This window comes from Limulus polyphemus, unplaced genomic scaffold (assembly GCF_000517525.1).
Source record: "Limulus polyphemus unplaced genomic scaffold, Limulus_polyphemus-2.1.2 Scaffold442, whole genome shotgun sequence".
NCBI lineage: Eukaryota > Metazoa > Arthropoda > Merostomata > Xiphosura > Limulidae > Limulus > Limulus polyphemus.
In genome coordinates, this window is record NW_013666052.1 from 214,457 (window position 1) to 229,259 (window position 14,803).

At 32.2% G+C, this 14,803-nt stretch overlaps 1 protein-coding gene across 4 annotated transcripts in view; it reads right to left on the bottom strand.

The window, feature by feature from the left end:
* Positions 1-6,583, bottom strand: part of LOC106458310 (coiled-coil domain-containing protein 61-like) — a 50,888-nt gene extending 44,305 nt beyond the window's left edge. Inside the window, exons 1-3 of one of the 4 annotated variants that reach the window (XM_022384487.1) lie at positions 6,328-6,583; positions 5,288-5,370; positions 2,149-2,306 (exon numbers count right to left, since the gene is read on the bottom strand). In XM_022384487.1, coding sequence (XP_022240195.1) covers positions 2,149-2,306; positions 5,288-5,370; positions 6,328-6,487 — 401 coding nt within the window. In that variant the 5' untranslated portion in view covers positions 6,488-6,583. Of the gene's footprint in view, positions 1-2,148; positions 2,330-5,287; positions 5,375-5,771; positions 5,983-6,327 lie in introns of those variants that run through there. The other 3 variants (XM_022384488.1, XM_022384489.1, XM_022384490.1) reach the window with 3 other exon arrangements.
* Positions 6,584-14,803: the final 8,220 nt, after the last annotated feature.

The following is a 14,803-nucleotide window of genomic DNA, read 5'->3' on the forward strand; positions in this document are numbered from 1 at the left end:
AGAAGTAAGTGTATATAAAGGAGCACTACCAAAAATGGAAAGAGGTGGGCAGGGTGCCACTGTGTTTGATTTATTACCTGAGCAATATGTTAGTAAATAGAAAAGATAAGATCTTCTTATTTTATATTTTAGCTTGTCAATATCAGTAATTTGAGTTTCTAATTTGTACAAAATTATAGACTTAGTATTTTGACTTCACAAACATCTAATTTGAACCAGTGCAGTATTCAACATACCATGTGACACACAAAAATCTGTGTTTTTAAATATTTACTTTTAAATTAATAAATTGAGTAATGTATAGTTCTAAAATTTGAATTATAATCTACAGTTTGATACCAAACTTATTGACATAAATTCATAAATATTACTTCAATAAAATTTTGAATGCGAGTCAACAAACGAGATGACATGGCCTTTCACCTGGGACCTGTCTCGAAAAGATTAATTAAAAAAAAAACTTTGTATATATTTTATTTTCCTTAACTTATAAAATTTTGAGCCTAAATTGTTGATTTTATGCATTAAAAATAGCTTGGTTTCTATATTTGCTCAATCTAGTAAAGGACTATAAGCTTATTGTTAATTCCATATTATAAAATTGGAATTATGATAGTTAAACTGTATTAAAGACTTTTATGGACACAAGATAAAATTAAAATATTCAGTTACTTAGCTGTAATAGTATCTATTTTTTTATCATATTTGCCACTGAAATATAATATTGCTCAGAGTTTACAAAATGCCTGACATACATGTAACAAGAGCTGGACAATAAGTGGAATTTGTTAATCGATTAATTGTTGCACTCATTAACTAATTACATTCAACTCATTGGTTAGTCTCACATAGCTAAAAAATGAAAAGAAAAACTACCAATTATTCTCACATTAGATAACTAAAAAAAAATAACACTAAAATTCAGGTTTCAATACCACCAGTGGGCAGAGCACAAACAATCCATTATGCAGTTTTGTGTCTGGTAACAAACAACTATAATATCAATATTTTGATTACTTGATAGTTGGAATAATCAAAAATAGTTATAATTGGAATCCCTAATTTCAATTAGTTGATTAATTTTTGTGAGTACTAAAACTAATTAATTAAACTGAACAAACATGAATTAATTGAAAATAATAATGGAAAATCATAATTACAATATTTCAAAAACAGTAATAACTAGAAACAGTTTTGTGACGTTAATCAATTTAATTGTAATTTTGATCAGTTGATTATTTTACCTGACACTAATCGATGTAATCAATGCTCATAGGTAATAAATTATACTGATTAACTGGGTAACAGTCAGAAACACTTGACCAATTTCTGATTACCACAATTATATTTTTATAAGTATGTTTTTAAAAGACTACAGAGAATATTTGTAAACATAACAGAGAAGTCAACCCTATATGATTAGAATAGGAATGGTAGCCTAAGAAAAATGAAATATGAGCATAAAATTAATTTCATCTAAAATATGCAGAGTAAAGCATACAAAATGCATAGTTTTTACTTATATTGCACAATGTAAAGCACAGCCAGTCAACAGTATATTTAGATTTAAGTTTTTGTTATACCTATTTTCAGCAAGAGTTCTTTACTGGGATGCCATTTGTAATTGTTTTGTTTGATTTTTTTTTTTTGCCTTTATTTTACTATATAGGTATTGTTTAAATATTAAACTACCTGTGCTTGCTTTTTTTTTCAGTTTCTTTCTTGTGAGGGTGACATTTCTATATGGAACTCCATGCGTTTTTTTGGATACACATTCTTGTCTATATAGTTTCTGATATCTTTCTATTGAAACTAATACAACTGTGTATCTTCTAAATACATTAACTAACAACGTGTTTCCGGAGTAGCTAACATTTTACTCGGAGTTACAAAAGCATTTGATTCTGGTTTGAATGCAGCTGCAGAAGTACAAATGTTTAAGAGACTATGACCTTGATGGTATTGCTGTTTCATTTTACCCTCATAACTAATTTACTTGATTATGTTAAACAACAAAAATATGGAATTTAAAAGAGTATATTCATCATAATGCTTCAATCCAGGGTGAAGAATTGCAATGATTCTGCCAAAATAGGAATGTTTGTCATTTCTGTTAAAAGTAAAATTTTCTGAATAGAAAAATTATACCTGTCAAATTCTACTGTGTAGACAAGCAAAAGAAATCGTTTCTTTGATGTGGTACTTGACTTTGATAGTGGACTGCCTCGAACATAGCCAGATCTTTCTTTACGCATCCACTCCAGCTCAGAATCTGTTAATACTTTTATGAAGACTGAGCTACTGGTCTGGAAAAATGGATTTCAGAATACTTAAAAAAAAAAAGTGACATACTTCAACAACTTAAAGTAACCATAAATAATTGTCTAAAAAAAGAATTGCCCAAACATTTCAGTTACTGAAATAATATTCTTGTAATTCCATCAATTACAAAAATTATATCAGTTTGAAATGTGAAAACCAGAAACAGCTTCTAACTTCCAAGAACTTATTCAATTAACTAACCACCTTTTAAACCATTGAATTCATTGGATTGTTGACTAGATCTTCATGTTTACAACACTTAGAATAATGGAAAATAAGTTTTGCAGCTATTCTGGAAAAATAATAAGATTAATTTTACTACTTTCAAAAGTATTTATGCTTTAGCTTTGGTGTGCCACTATAAGCAAACAATAGCACCATCAAGCTACATTCAACCTCAAATATTGCTATCAATTTCTTTCATTTTACCTTCTAGCTCAACTAATTAAATACCTACTGAAAAATAGTTAAAACAGTATTATATACTTAAAACTATGAAATGTTTTCCTAAAATGATTATTTTTATATATCCAAAGAAAAATTAAAATATTAAGCTACTAAGCTGTATTAGCAGTTTTTTTTTTATCATATTTGCCATTTCTAATTGGTACCAAATCTAATGGATATAAAATAGGAATGTTAACTGTAGAAAAATTAAATACGATTAGAAAAACATAAATAATTTAATTTCTGAAGTCACCTGTATTTTACATATCTAACTGTCTATTTTTAGGATGCATGAATGGTACTGCAGTGGCTAGATGGGATTCTAATTTAGAGGCTTTAGCTGTAAGGTGTTTTCTAACCAAATGTATGTTAAGTCTCACGGGTGAATGAAGATGAAATATTATGTAGCCCAGTCATCATATTATGAGTAGAATTAAGAACTACAGTAAAAGCCAACAAACTGGATCCATGGCAGAATCAAGTGGAGCTGACAAGTCTCAAAATGGATTGTACCAAAATGAGGGCACTCAAAAAGAAAAGAATTATTTAAGCAGGTTACCTCATTGACATAGTCATCCTTTAAATATATATGTTAGGGCAGTTTGTTGGTATGTATGTATCTATGGAGCATTGCACATTCTCTGGTGTAGTCATAGGCGATGGTATAACATCACTATCTGAAAAGGCTAGCTAAGTCAAAAATCCTGAACAATAATCTAAGATGATCCCCAAAATTCCTTACAGAGTCAATGAGTTAGTCATAAAGACTGGCCTCGCTTAAATTGTCAGTATGCCACTCTAAAAGTATGAGTGGAGGTTGCAAGCACAAAAAACGGTAAACATAGGACTCTAGAAACAAAAGAAGATGCTAAAATCTTAAAACTCCTTCTGGTAAGTTTATTTGTTTGTTTTTAGTTTTGTGCAAAGCTACGCAAGGGCTATCTGTGCTAGCCGTCCCTAATTTAGCAGTGAAAGACTAAAGGAAGGCAGCTAGTCATCACCACCCACTGCCAACTCTTGGGCTACTCTTTTACCAATGAATAGTGGGATTGACTGTCACTTTATAATGCCCCCAGAGCTGAATGGGGGGGGGGGGATTTGGTGGGACAGGGATTCAAACCCACAACCCTCAGATTGTGAGTGAAGCGCTCTAACCACCTGGGCATGCAGGGCCTTCTGGTAAGGTTCCTTTGAAAAGGAAATAGGTTAAAGTGAAATACCTGCAAAGAGAGAAACAAAACATGCAATTTTTTCACTTTCAAATATATATTGTTGTAAGCTATATTTTTAATTCGTTTGTTACCTAAAGGACATAGAATACCTATAAAATTCTAAGTTGACTTCAAAGTTTTTCTCACATATTCAAAGCTAAGTTATAAACATGAGAAAAGTGCACTGGTTTTTTTTCAAGACAGAGAGTTGAATCAGTTGGTGTGTTTTCATGAAGTATTTGAATCTATGGTTGTTATCACATTTATTGTGTTACCTTGGACAAGTAGAATGGTTTGTTTTATATTAATTAACATCATTTGCAAAGTAGGCCTATAACAATTTATGATAGCATTCAAGCTTGTAAAAATGTGAAAGGAGGAAATAAACCAATTCCTTATAGTTTAAATGGTCTGGACTTTGAATTATTTTCACTGGTTAATTTAAGAGAACTTACCAAAGAAAGACAAACATTACAATAATATATCAAAACAGACAAGTACCCTGCAACCACCTTAATGGGCAAAAGCATCAAAGGAACATGAGAGCCAAGTAGTAATAGCACCAACATCAGTGAGACCCTCAGGTAAAATAATCAGGAAACTGAGAATGACCAATAATGATTACCTGCAATATGTAATAACATTCAGAAATGATGACTTGTATTTCATTGACAACACGAGTTGAAACTCAACATGGAAAGGCCTTTTGTATTTCAGAATTAGACCTAACTAATGACTAATAGAGATAATTAGCTCTTCTGACTTGTAACCAATATTTCCATAAATGCACCCAACTAGTAAGAGGGTGCTGCCTCAGTGACTGAAGTGATGTATTCATCTTTAGGCTAAAATATTTTTCTTTAATGATGCTTTTAAGTGGGTTCCCATTTATATTTAATTTGTGATCCAAATTAAGATAATTCAAGTGCATTACCTTACACTTGCTATAATTAATAGTCATTTGCCATATATATATCTGTCCAAATTGTCAAATGATCTACAGTAAGTCACTCTGTAATAACTCTACATCTTCAATATGGCTAGAAATACCCAAGTTTAATGTCATCAGTAATCTTAACCATACCCCTATAAATTAACATAATTAAGAAAAAACAAAGACCTAAACATCATTAACTACTGATGCATTCCATAAGTAACATGGGTACATTTTAACCAGTTTCCACTAATAAAAGCCTTTTTGCTTTCTCCCATCCAACTTCCTTACAATCCAAGTAGTTAATCCATGATAATATTTTCTTAATCAGTCAGTAAGGATAAATTTTCCCATTTAAAACTCTTTTACATACCTTCTTTAAGGCAGTTTTTAGCATCTCAGTAAATATAGGAAATTGTTTGAAATTCCCTGTTTTCTTTGTCAATTTTTCAATATCTGTCTTAAAAGAAAAGAATGACAATGTATTATTAATGAATTTTATTCAAGAAACATCAGATATTTACAAATGTATGATACAGGAAAACAACTAAATAGTAAGTAATTTATGGGCACACTTAAACGGGATCTACCTGTCTGCTTGGAGTTGAAGTGCTTACATAACTTGTAAGTTATCATGAGACATGATAATTTACCTTGAAAATTTAACTAAGCATAACTCACAAATTAAACTTTAATAACACAAAAAAAAAAGGATTAAACATTTTTAACTACACTGAAGTATCATTAAAATTCTTCCAATTATGGAACACATTAAGGCTTATTAAAAAAAGGGGGCATTTTTGTTCAACTCTTTCAAGTTATAATGATAAAAGAAATGTAAGAAAATATTTTTTTACTCATGATAGCTCTTCTTCCTGAGCACCTTCTGGTTTAACCTTCTTACTCTTAGTAACAGTGCATAAAAGCATAACCATACTGGTTGCAAGAGATTTACTTTAAGATAAGATGTTCCTGAATTTATTAGTCATTTTTATCTTACTTATTTTGGTAATTATACTTCAATCTTATTACTTTGAGAAAATTTATTACATATATGGCTTTCGTTAATGTTATTGTTCTGTATTTGTACATTTACAAATTATTATTACAAACTGTGATATTAGAATACTGACTATTTAAATGTTTTGTATATAACTTTAAAGTTTAAGTTTAGTACGTAATCTTAGATGACACTGACGTTGTCCTACTGCAGTTTAGAACTAACAGTAACACGAACAGTAGGATTGTGGTTAGTCCCTTGTACAACTTTTTTAGAATTTCACATTTTAAAGAACTAAAATTTAGTAAAACTAAAAGAAAAGTATAGACATAAACCCTGTTCCACTGCTAAGCCTAAGAGTAGTAACACTAACACAACCAAATACAGAATTAGATACTTGGAGTTGAACCAACCAGAGGTGTCAAATCGTCCAGACCACACTTCACCACTACGTTTATCGATCACTTCGATAAACAGTACAGAACAATCTGTTGCTGCTTTCATTCGAATAAAGTAAATACTTTCATCAGTCAGTGAGCAATAACTAAAATCAGACGACAACGCTCCATCCATATTTTACAAGGAATATAACTCTACAAGTTACAACTATTCTTGTAAGTTGTAGATTTAAACATTCCACTTGATCGTTGTTTTGACTATCAAAGCACCCTCTACTTTACAGAAAGTACGTGCGAAATCTGAAAAAACAAAACAATAATCTAATTTTAATCGAAAAGTATTGTAAAAGTAATTCAAACTGTACTTAAAATAATCAAATTAATTTTGATTTATAAAAGAGAAAATAATGCAAAATCTGTTAAAAAAGTTTTATACACTTCAACATTTTTTAAATATTAATATCATTTTATTTTATTTCAGTAATTAGCGTATAGACAGCAATGACATCTCAGTAGTTTTGAAACGAAAACCTGCAATGATATGAAATTCTAAGTTTACTTTATCGTGAATTCTTAAAATAAAGTCATACATACATATAGAATCAAGCTGGCAAAAACACTAAATTTCTAATCGGGTTAGGCTAATAACTCTAAGTCAATATTCGACAAAAAGGATTGTGGTAGCAGGATTGTAACTTCTGTTTAAAAACGATGGAATCAACTTTGTCCATTTTCGCAAATACTTATAGTTTTGTTTCGTCATTTTTTGTCATATTTTGGGTCCTAATCGTTTAAATATTCATTAACAGAACTGACTTTTCCTTGAATGCTTACTAATAAAAATTTAAGCAATATTCCTCCCCCTGAATAATTGCTAGATGGAAACATGATCGAACAAGAGGATCATATCAGTTCTGAGCCTCCCAATGGCTCAGCGGTAAACCTAGAGGCTTATAATGTTAACAACCGGGTTTTGATACCCGTTGTGGGCACACCACAGACAGCCTATTATGTAACTTTGTGCTTCATAAAAAACAAACAAACACATTAGTTCTGAACTTAAGAAAAAATTGAAAAGCTTAGAAAACGATACAGTTCCTGGCACAGATAATATTTCCCCGTGGGTTTGAAGGAGGTTAAGAATTGGATATATTAGCCTCTTATTACAACTTTTTGTAAGTTCTTAAATAGTTTGGGGATGCCAGAGGATTGAAAGTTGACTAATATTACTCCGCTTTTCAAGGGAGGCGATAAAAATTGTCTTAGTAATTATAGGCCTATTAATCTTACATCAATGATGGGAAAGTTTTGAAAGTGTGATAAAAGATGCTTAACAAAGTCATTAGACAAAGTTTAAAATTCTGTAGGATTGTCAGCATGGTTTCTCTAGAGGATGATTTTATTTTGTTCACATTCTCTGAAGAGTTACTCCTTACATAGATGAGGGTATAGGTATGAATTTGATGTGTCTTGATTTTCAGAAGGCATTTGACAACATACCACATAATAGGCTTGAGTAAATGATATCTTTTGGTGTGGGGAATAAGTTGGCTCATTGGATAGAAATTTGACTAGATGGAAGAATGCAGAAGGTTTTTATGAATGGAATTCAGTCATATTGGCTCAATTTTACAAGTGGGGTACCTCAGGGCTCAATGCTAGGATCTTTACTCTTTTTGATTTACATCAATGACAAAGATGGAGGAAATGTCAATAACTTATTTAAATTTACTGATAATATTCAGGTTTGGGCTGTTTCTTTGTTGCCTCCCCCCCCCCACCGCATTCTGCAGAATTTATTTGTCTATATACAGTACGTATCGTTTTCTCTTGTTAAATGTTGTTACCATATGATTTAATAATTGAAATATTTGTACGGTAGTTTTTAAAACTTCTTTATTTTTAAATGTGCTTGTTCATATATAATTTATATGCTCCTATAATCATAGTGCGCGCCCTCTACCGATTCACCGCACCTCCCTTGTAAGGATGGGCTCCACACTTTGCGCATCACAGTCCTAATTGATTAGACTATAAATCTATACAAGCAATGTACTCTTGTTAATGGTAGAGCAAATAGGATTTTAGGTTATCTACACAAATTTTATATATAAATCTGAAGAGATTATAATTTCATTATGTATATAGGCGATTGGTTAGATCATATTTCAAATACTGCCTCCAGTCTTGGGCTCTTTACCTTAAGAAGGACATTGAATTGTTGGAAAGGGTAGTGTTGATGCATAATACTTATTCGTAATTAATGGTGAGAATGGTAGAACTAGGGAACAAATACAAATTTTGAGAGGATGAAAATCATTTTAATTTAAGACAGTTTTTGTTGTTTTTGTCTAATAGATGGTTGGCCTTTGGATTGGTTGTCGTCAGATGTGGTGGATACAATTAATTTAAGGAAGTTTAAGGGAAGGCCTGATAAATAGTTGAATAATAAGGGTTGTTTGATTGTTTTTATTTTCGTTTTAAAGTTTAATTTAATGGATAAGATGGCCTAGATGAACCAACAGGTCTCTTGTTGTCCTTCAATTATATGCAAAAAATATGTAATATGATGAAAATTGAACACATTATAAAAGAGCACGATCAATTAAATATTACCTATTCAGCTAAGCGAAGCCTAAACACATTTTAACTTATTCATCCTGATTATACTGTTACAACAGCGGAAGTCACGTGACGCTAGTAACACGTCATGAGATTCTAGAAGGATCATGTCTGTTCCTGGCAACTCTAGTCTTCTCTACGCGCCCTCTATTTTTGTATATATAAGCCGGCAAATGAAGTGACGATACAGATAATTGCAGACAGGCAGAGAAAGAGACGGACAATTGAGTCAAGCGCGGTAGTGACCGTAAGTAAAGTACGTGAATCGTTGTGAATTATAGCGTGTGTTCAAGTTAAAGTGACTGTGGAAATTAAGTGTATTGCAAAGTTGAATTGAGAAAGAATAAACTAGTTTTATTCAAGAAAGGACTTGTATCGCTGAATTTTTTCGGAAAGAATTTCTACGGAAAATTAACAAACGAACACAGACGTAACAATAGTTTATTACCATCCCTGTTCTTCGGTGGATCAGCAGAATATAATTCCTCATACCATACTTATATATTAATTCAAAATTCATTTGAAATCATTCAAAGCATTAAAACGTTTTTCTAGCATTTTATCAAAACAGGTTATGACTTTTTTTTATGAAAATGAACAGTACTTATCATTGTACTTTTAACTTTTTATTTGTAAAGGATTGGTTTGGTTTGAATTCCGCGCAGAGCTACACGAGGGCTATCTGCGCTAGCCATCCCTAATTTAGCAGTGTAAGACTAGAGGGAAGGCAGCTAGTCATCATCACACACCGCCAACTCTTGGGCTACTCTTTTACTAACGAATAGTTGGATTGACCGTCACATTATAACGTCCCCAAGGCGGAAAGGGCGAGCATGTTTGGTGGTACGGGGATCCGAACCCGCGAGTCGAGCGTTCTAACCACCTGGGCATGCCGGCCACAGCAGTGAAAGACTAGAGGGAAAGCAGCTAGTCATCACCATCTACCGCCAACACTTGGGCTACTATTTTACCAACAAATAGTGGGATTGACCGTAACATTATAACGCCCACATGGCTGAAAGGGTGCACATAGTTGATGGTACGGGGATTCGAACCCTGGACCAGCAAATTGTGAGTCGAGCGCCCGAACCACCTGGTCATGCTATTTGTAAGGGAAGACATAAGATCCTACTTTTGTTTTAGCTTACGCTCATTATTTCATTGAAGCTTTAGCCAAAAAATATGGTACCTCGCCCCACTGGAAACAAAGTATTAATGAATGGCGCTACCACTTGCATATTTATTACATGCCTTACACTGATAATTCTAGAAAAAATATCACTGGGTTATATTTTATTTAATGAAAAGCTTGTGAAATTGGTGTCATTAATTAGTACACCAACAATTTAGATGTTTATTCCATAACACAAAGCATATACCACTTCCTCATGTGAAACCTATTTAAGAATCCTATCACTTGTTAATACCACATTCAGTTGTGCATGTGAATATACAGAGAGTTGGTGCATTATATGAAAATAATTTTGGAGTTTCACCGTGTTGTTACAGTCCATGTGGCCACGTCTGGTCATGTTCATCTGAAAATCGTGCATTTTGACAAAATCCTTACAACATAGTTTCCATTGCAAAAGGCTCCGTCGTAACCAAAACATGCCATTCCTCCCTTAACGTTATTTAATTCATCTAATGTATATAAACGATGGTTTTACCTTTCAACATTTTGATTGCAAAGAAGTCCATAAGCGTTACATCTGGTTACTTGACCGCTATGTCTTCATATGGAATAAAATGAATACTCATTTCATTCTTCACCTACCTGAGGTACGTGATGATTGAATGAACATATCTTGGAAGCAATGTTTACACACATGACTTGTGTTGCATTTTCAGAAGGTGATTTCTTGACTGTGTTACATAGTGTTGCCTGAGGCACATGGACGGCCTTTGCTACTGGCTATTTTATTCGTGGATTTTCACCTGTTACAAGACGCAGCACTTTTTAACACGGCTTGGGTCCAACTTGTTGCAAGTCTACTTATAAATGTTCCTTGGGACCCCAAGTTGATCCATACTCTTTTGTTTTCCCATGCCATCAAGTACGAAGGATATCCCTGTCTTTGAAATTCTAAACCCCGATCTGAATACATCTTAATGATTAGAGTGTATGAATAGAAAAGAACTGTTACATACCATTCCCAAAAGCGATCAATTTTCGGTAGCATCACATTACCTACGAAACGCTAAACAATCTCAAATTATAGTTCTGATATATTCCATTCCAGCCGTGGTTGTCACATGACTTATTAATTTGTACGTTCAAGATACATTTTAATACAACGTGCTTCACCCTTGTGTATATATATATACATGCGTGTAAATAGATACATTTTTTATATATATTACACATGTTAACGGCATAAAAGATTTAAAACTACAAATTGTCCTCTTGTATTTTACTGAAATAACAAAAAAGAAAATAAAGATATTTTATTGGAATTGTGGGAGTGTAAAGATTATATGAAAGTAGAAATTACAAAATTATTGTTTCTTCATCTGGGATTCGAACCGTGCTCTTTTACATAATAAGTGAGTGCTTTACCAATGAGGACATAATAAATTTGAAATAATCACACAAGTGAAAACTTTTACGGATTGCTTCTCCCCCTCCTTTAGTTTTCAATTGGCGACCATGTTTCAGACTGAAGGAGTAGTAGTTAAAGAACTTCTGTTTCTAAGATGAATATTAAAAAAAAAAAAACTCTTTTGCAATAATAATTGTTAAATCATATTGCATGGTCTTTATAACTAGTAAAACTGTAGCGGAATAATAATTTTTAACATTATTATTATTTCATCTATTACCCAAAAGCTGGTTTGTTTGTTATAATAAACATTAGCTTCAAATTACACCACTGTATCTTTTAACAAAAGTTTGTAAAGGTGATAAGTTTTTGGAATACACCAAGAAATTTATGTGTTGTTGTTTTAAAATCGCGTTTTTTATTGTTAGCAGTATTATATATATTAAATGTCTGTTCAAGAGTAACAATGAACTTTACTGTCACTTTAATAAAGAATAAATTGACACGTCTAAATGAAAAATAATTCAGAGTTTTAATTTTGTGCAAAGTTTCGGGCGGAAACCCTTCATAGAGTGTTATAAGGTTTTTTTTCGAACCAAACAATTTGTAGAAATATTGAAATAATAAATTCAGTGACTAAACTCTTTATGTGTAAAGTGTATTATACACATACATAATTGTTAACTACATTATTTGGAGTCCTCCCAAACTAAATAGCAGAATTAAATTTGATATAATGTTAGCTTGCAACACCATGATATCCGCTTCAGTATTATAGTTATATTAAATAAATATGTTCAATCTCATCAGAATACAAGAGTTTTATTACAAAATGTCAAACATCGTCTTTTCTTGTTTTTAGATGAGACACGGATGGGTACTCTACTGGTTCTAATTATTTCTTTATTACTCGAAACAGAAGCTTTCGAAGCGGATCAAGGAAGGCAACATAAATTACGCTCCAGAAACTAATTAGTTTCATCTTATGTAATCGCAAATAAGAGAAGCTATGGTATCACAGCAATTTTTACTTAATAAGAAAATAATTAGAAACAACATCGGATCTAATTAGTAAAAAAATCAAAAAAAAAATCCTTATCATTTTGCACCATTGCTTTGTTTGTCTGTTTGTAATTAAGCACAAAGCTACACAATGGGTTATCTGTGCTGTGGCCACCACGGGTATCTAAACCCAATTTTTAGCCTTACCGCTGAGTCATTGGAAGGTATGTAGTTAATAACAAAATTCACCGTCCGTAAATGATATAAATTCAGAACTTGAATTGTTTCAATATCTACAATGTCACAACTTACTGTTATATTATATTTTATAACTGTACCACGTGCAGCGCAACTCGATTAAAAAAAAATTGTGGTTTGAAAACTACAAAAATTAGGTCATGTGAACTATAGGGTTTTGATGATGTGACAAATGTATCATATCTAATTGCAAGATGTTTTACATGGAAATATTCCAAGAATACGGCGTTTAACATTCTGTCAAAACTATGTATATCGTATTCCATGTTTCCATTAAAATTGATGGGAACTGTTTTCCCATATAATATTATATAATTAGTTTATATAATTTGGCTCTTTTCTTTTGAAGCCAGTGATAATTTCTAATTTTGTAAATCATTTTTGCGTGGTATAAATATATAGTCTAACTTACTGCTAAAAATACGTGTATATCGTCACAATCATATCAAAACTACCTAAACCCATTTTCCCGGGTTTCGATACCCGTGGTGGGCAAAGCACAGATAGCCCATTGTGCAGCTTTGTGCTTAACTACGAAAAAAAGAAATACACTCTTTGTTTAAGCTGTCATAGTAGACTAGATGATTTTTCTCGCGCATCTGAGCAACCCAAGTCACAAATAAGCTAAGCTCGTACCATAATACGCAGCCTCTCTCTCACTATCAACAGAATATTGTAACAAATTTAATAACAGTGCATACAAAGGACAGTTGAATGTTTTGGAAAAGTAAAAATACAATATAATTAAGTTAAGAATTATGTAAAACACTTTCATTACGGACTTAGTTCTTAGGGCGGACATGCATTCCTTTTTTCGGTTTGAATTCTGTTCTGTTTTCTAAAGCAATGAAAAAAGTAAAACCGTATTTCACTCTTTCAAAATTTTCTAAAGCATACTTTGAATGCATATTTCTCTAGCGATATATTTTCTAAAGCATACTTTGAATGCATATTTCTCTAGCGATATTTTTCTAAGCTGTCACAGTAGACTAGATGATTTTCCCGCGCATCTGAGCAACCCAAGTCACAAATAAACCATAATAATTAATTTATTAAAAGAAATCCTAAATACATCGATACAAAGTAACTGTATAATCAAGAGTTTGTTTTGTAATTAAGCACAAAGCTACACAATGGGCTATCTGTGCTCTGCCCACCACGGGTATCGAAACCCGGATTCTAGCGTTGTAAGTCCGCAGACATACTGCTGTGCAGTCATTTATATTGACGATGATATGAGCTTCTTTACACTTGAGATCCCCAGTAGCACAGTGATAGAAACTTTCTTTCATTTGAAGTTATATTCACTAGTCTTTGTTTATTTATTGTAAAGCACAAAACTACACAATGTGCTTTCTGTGCTCTGCCCAACATGTTGTATAGAAATCTGATTCTTAGCGTTATGAACTCCACTGACTTACGCTGATCCACCGGACGCCATTTTATAAGTCAAACACTTATTGGTACATGGTTTAACAATTACATTTTTGTGTGTGTTTTCTCGATAGTTAATGTAAACGAATGCTGACAAAAAGACATTCTGAATATTCTTTTTCACTTTATAAACTAATATTTTTTCTGCTATTTTTGATTGACATAAAACAAATGATTTTGGCTGGTTTCAAGTTACTTGTGAATTTCATTGTGTTTTTTTTTCCTGCCTCTTGCATATTTTAAGAACGAGCAGCTTCATAAACATTTGCTTATTTATTTTCAGATCAAGGAGCACTGAAGATTTTCAACAGTGTCAAATATGCTGCTCCTCCCTCACATCCCCAAATTATGACTTGCTTCCTTGCACAGGCCTGCGAATTTAAACTTTATAAAAGTTGTTTTGGTTTCAATAACGGATTTCATATGATGAGGCTACGCAGATTTCGAAAATAATATTCTTTTTTTTTATCACGTAAGTATTTTTTACAAATCGAGAAGAAAAACTTTTACTTAGATGAAATTAATTTTTTGTTCACCACAAATATAATAGGATATGTTTGGGTCATTTACACAACCCCTTGTTGCCATAGCGACGAATAAATAATATTGAAAAGAAAAAAAATGTCAAAGTG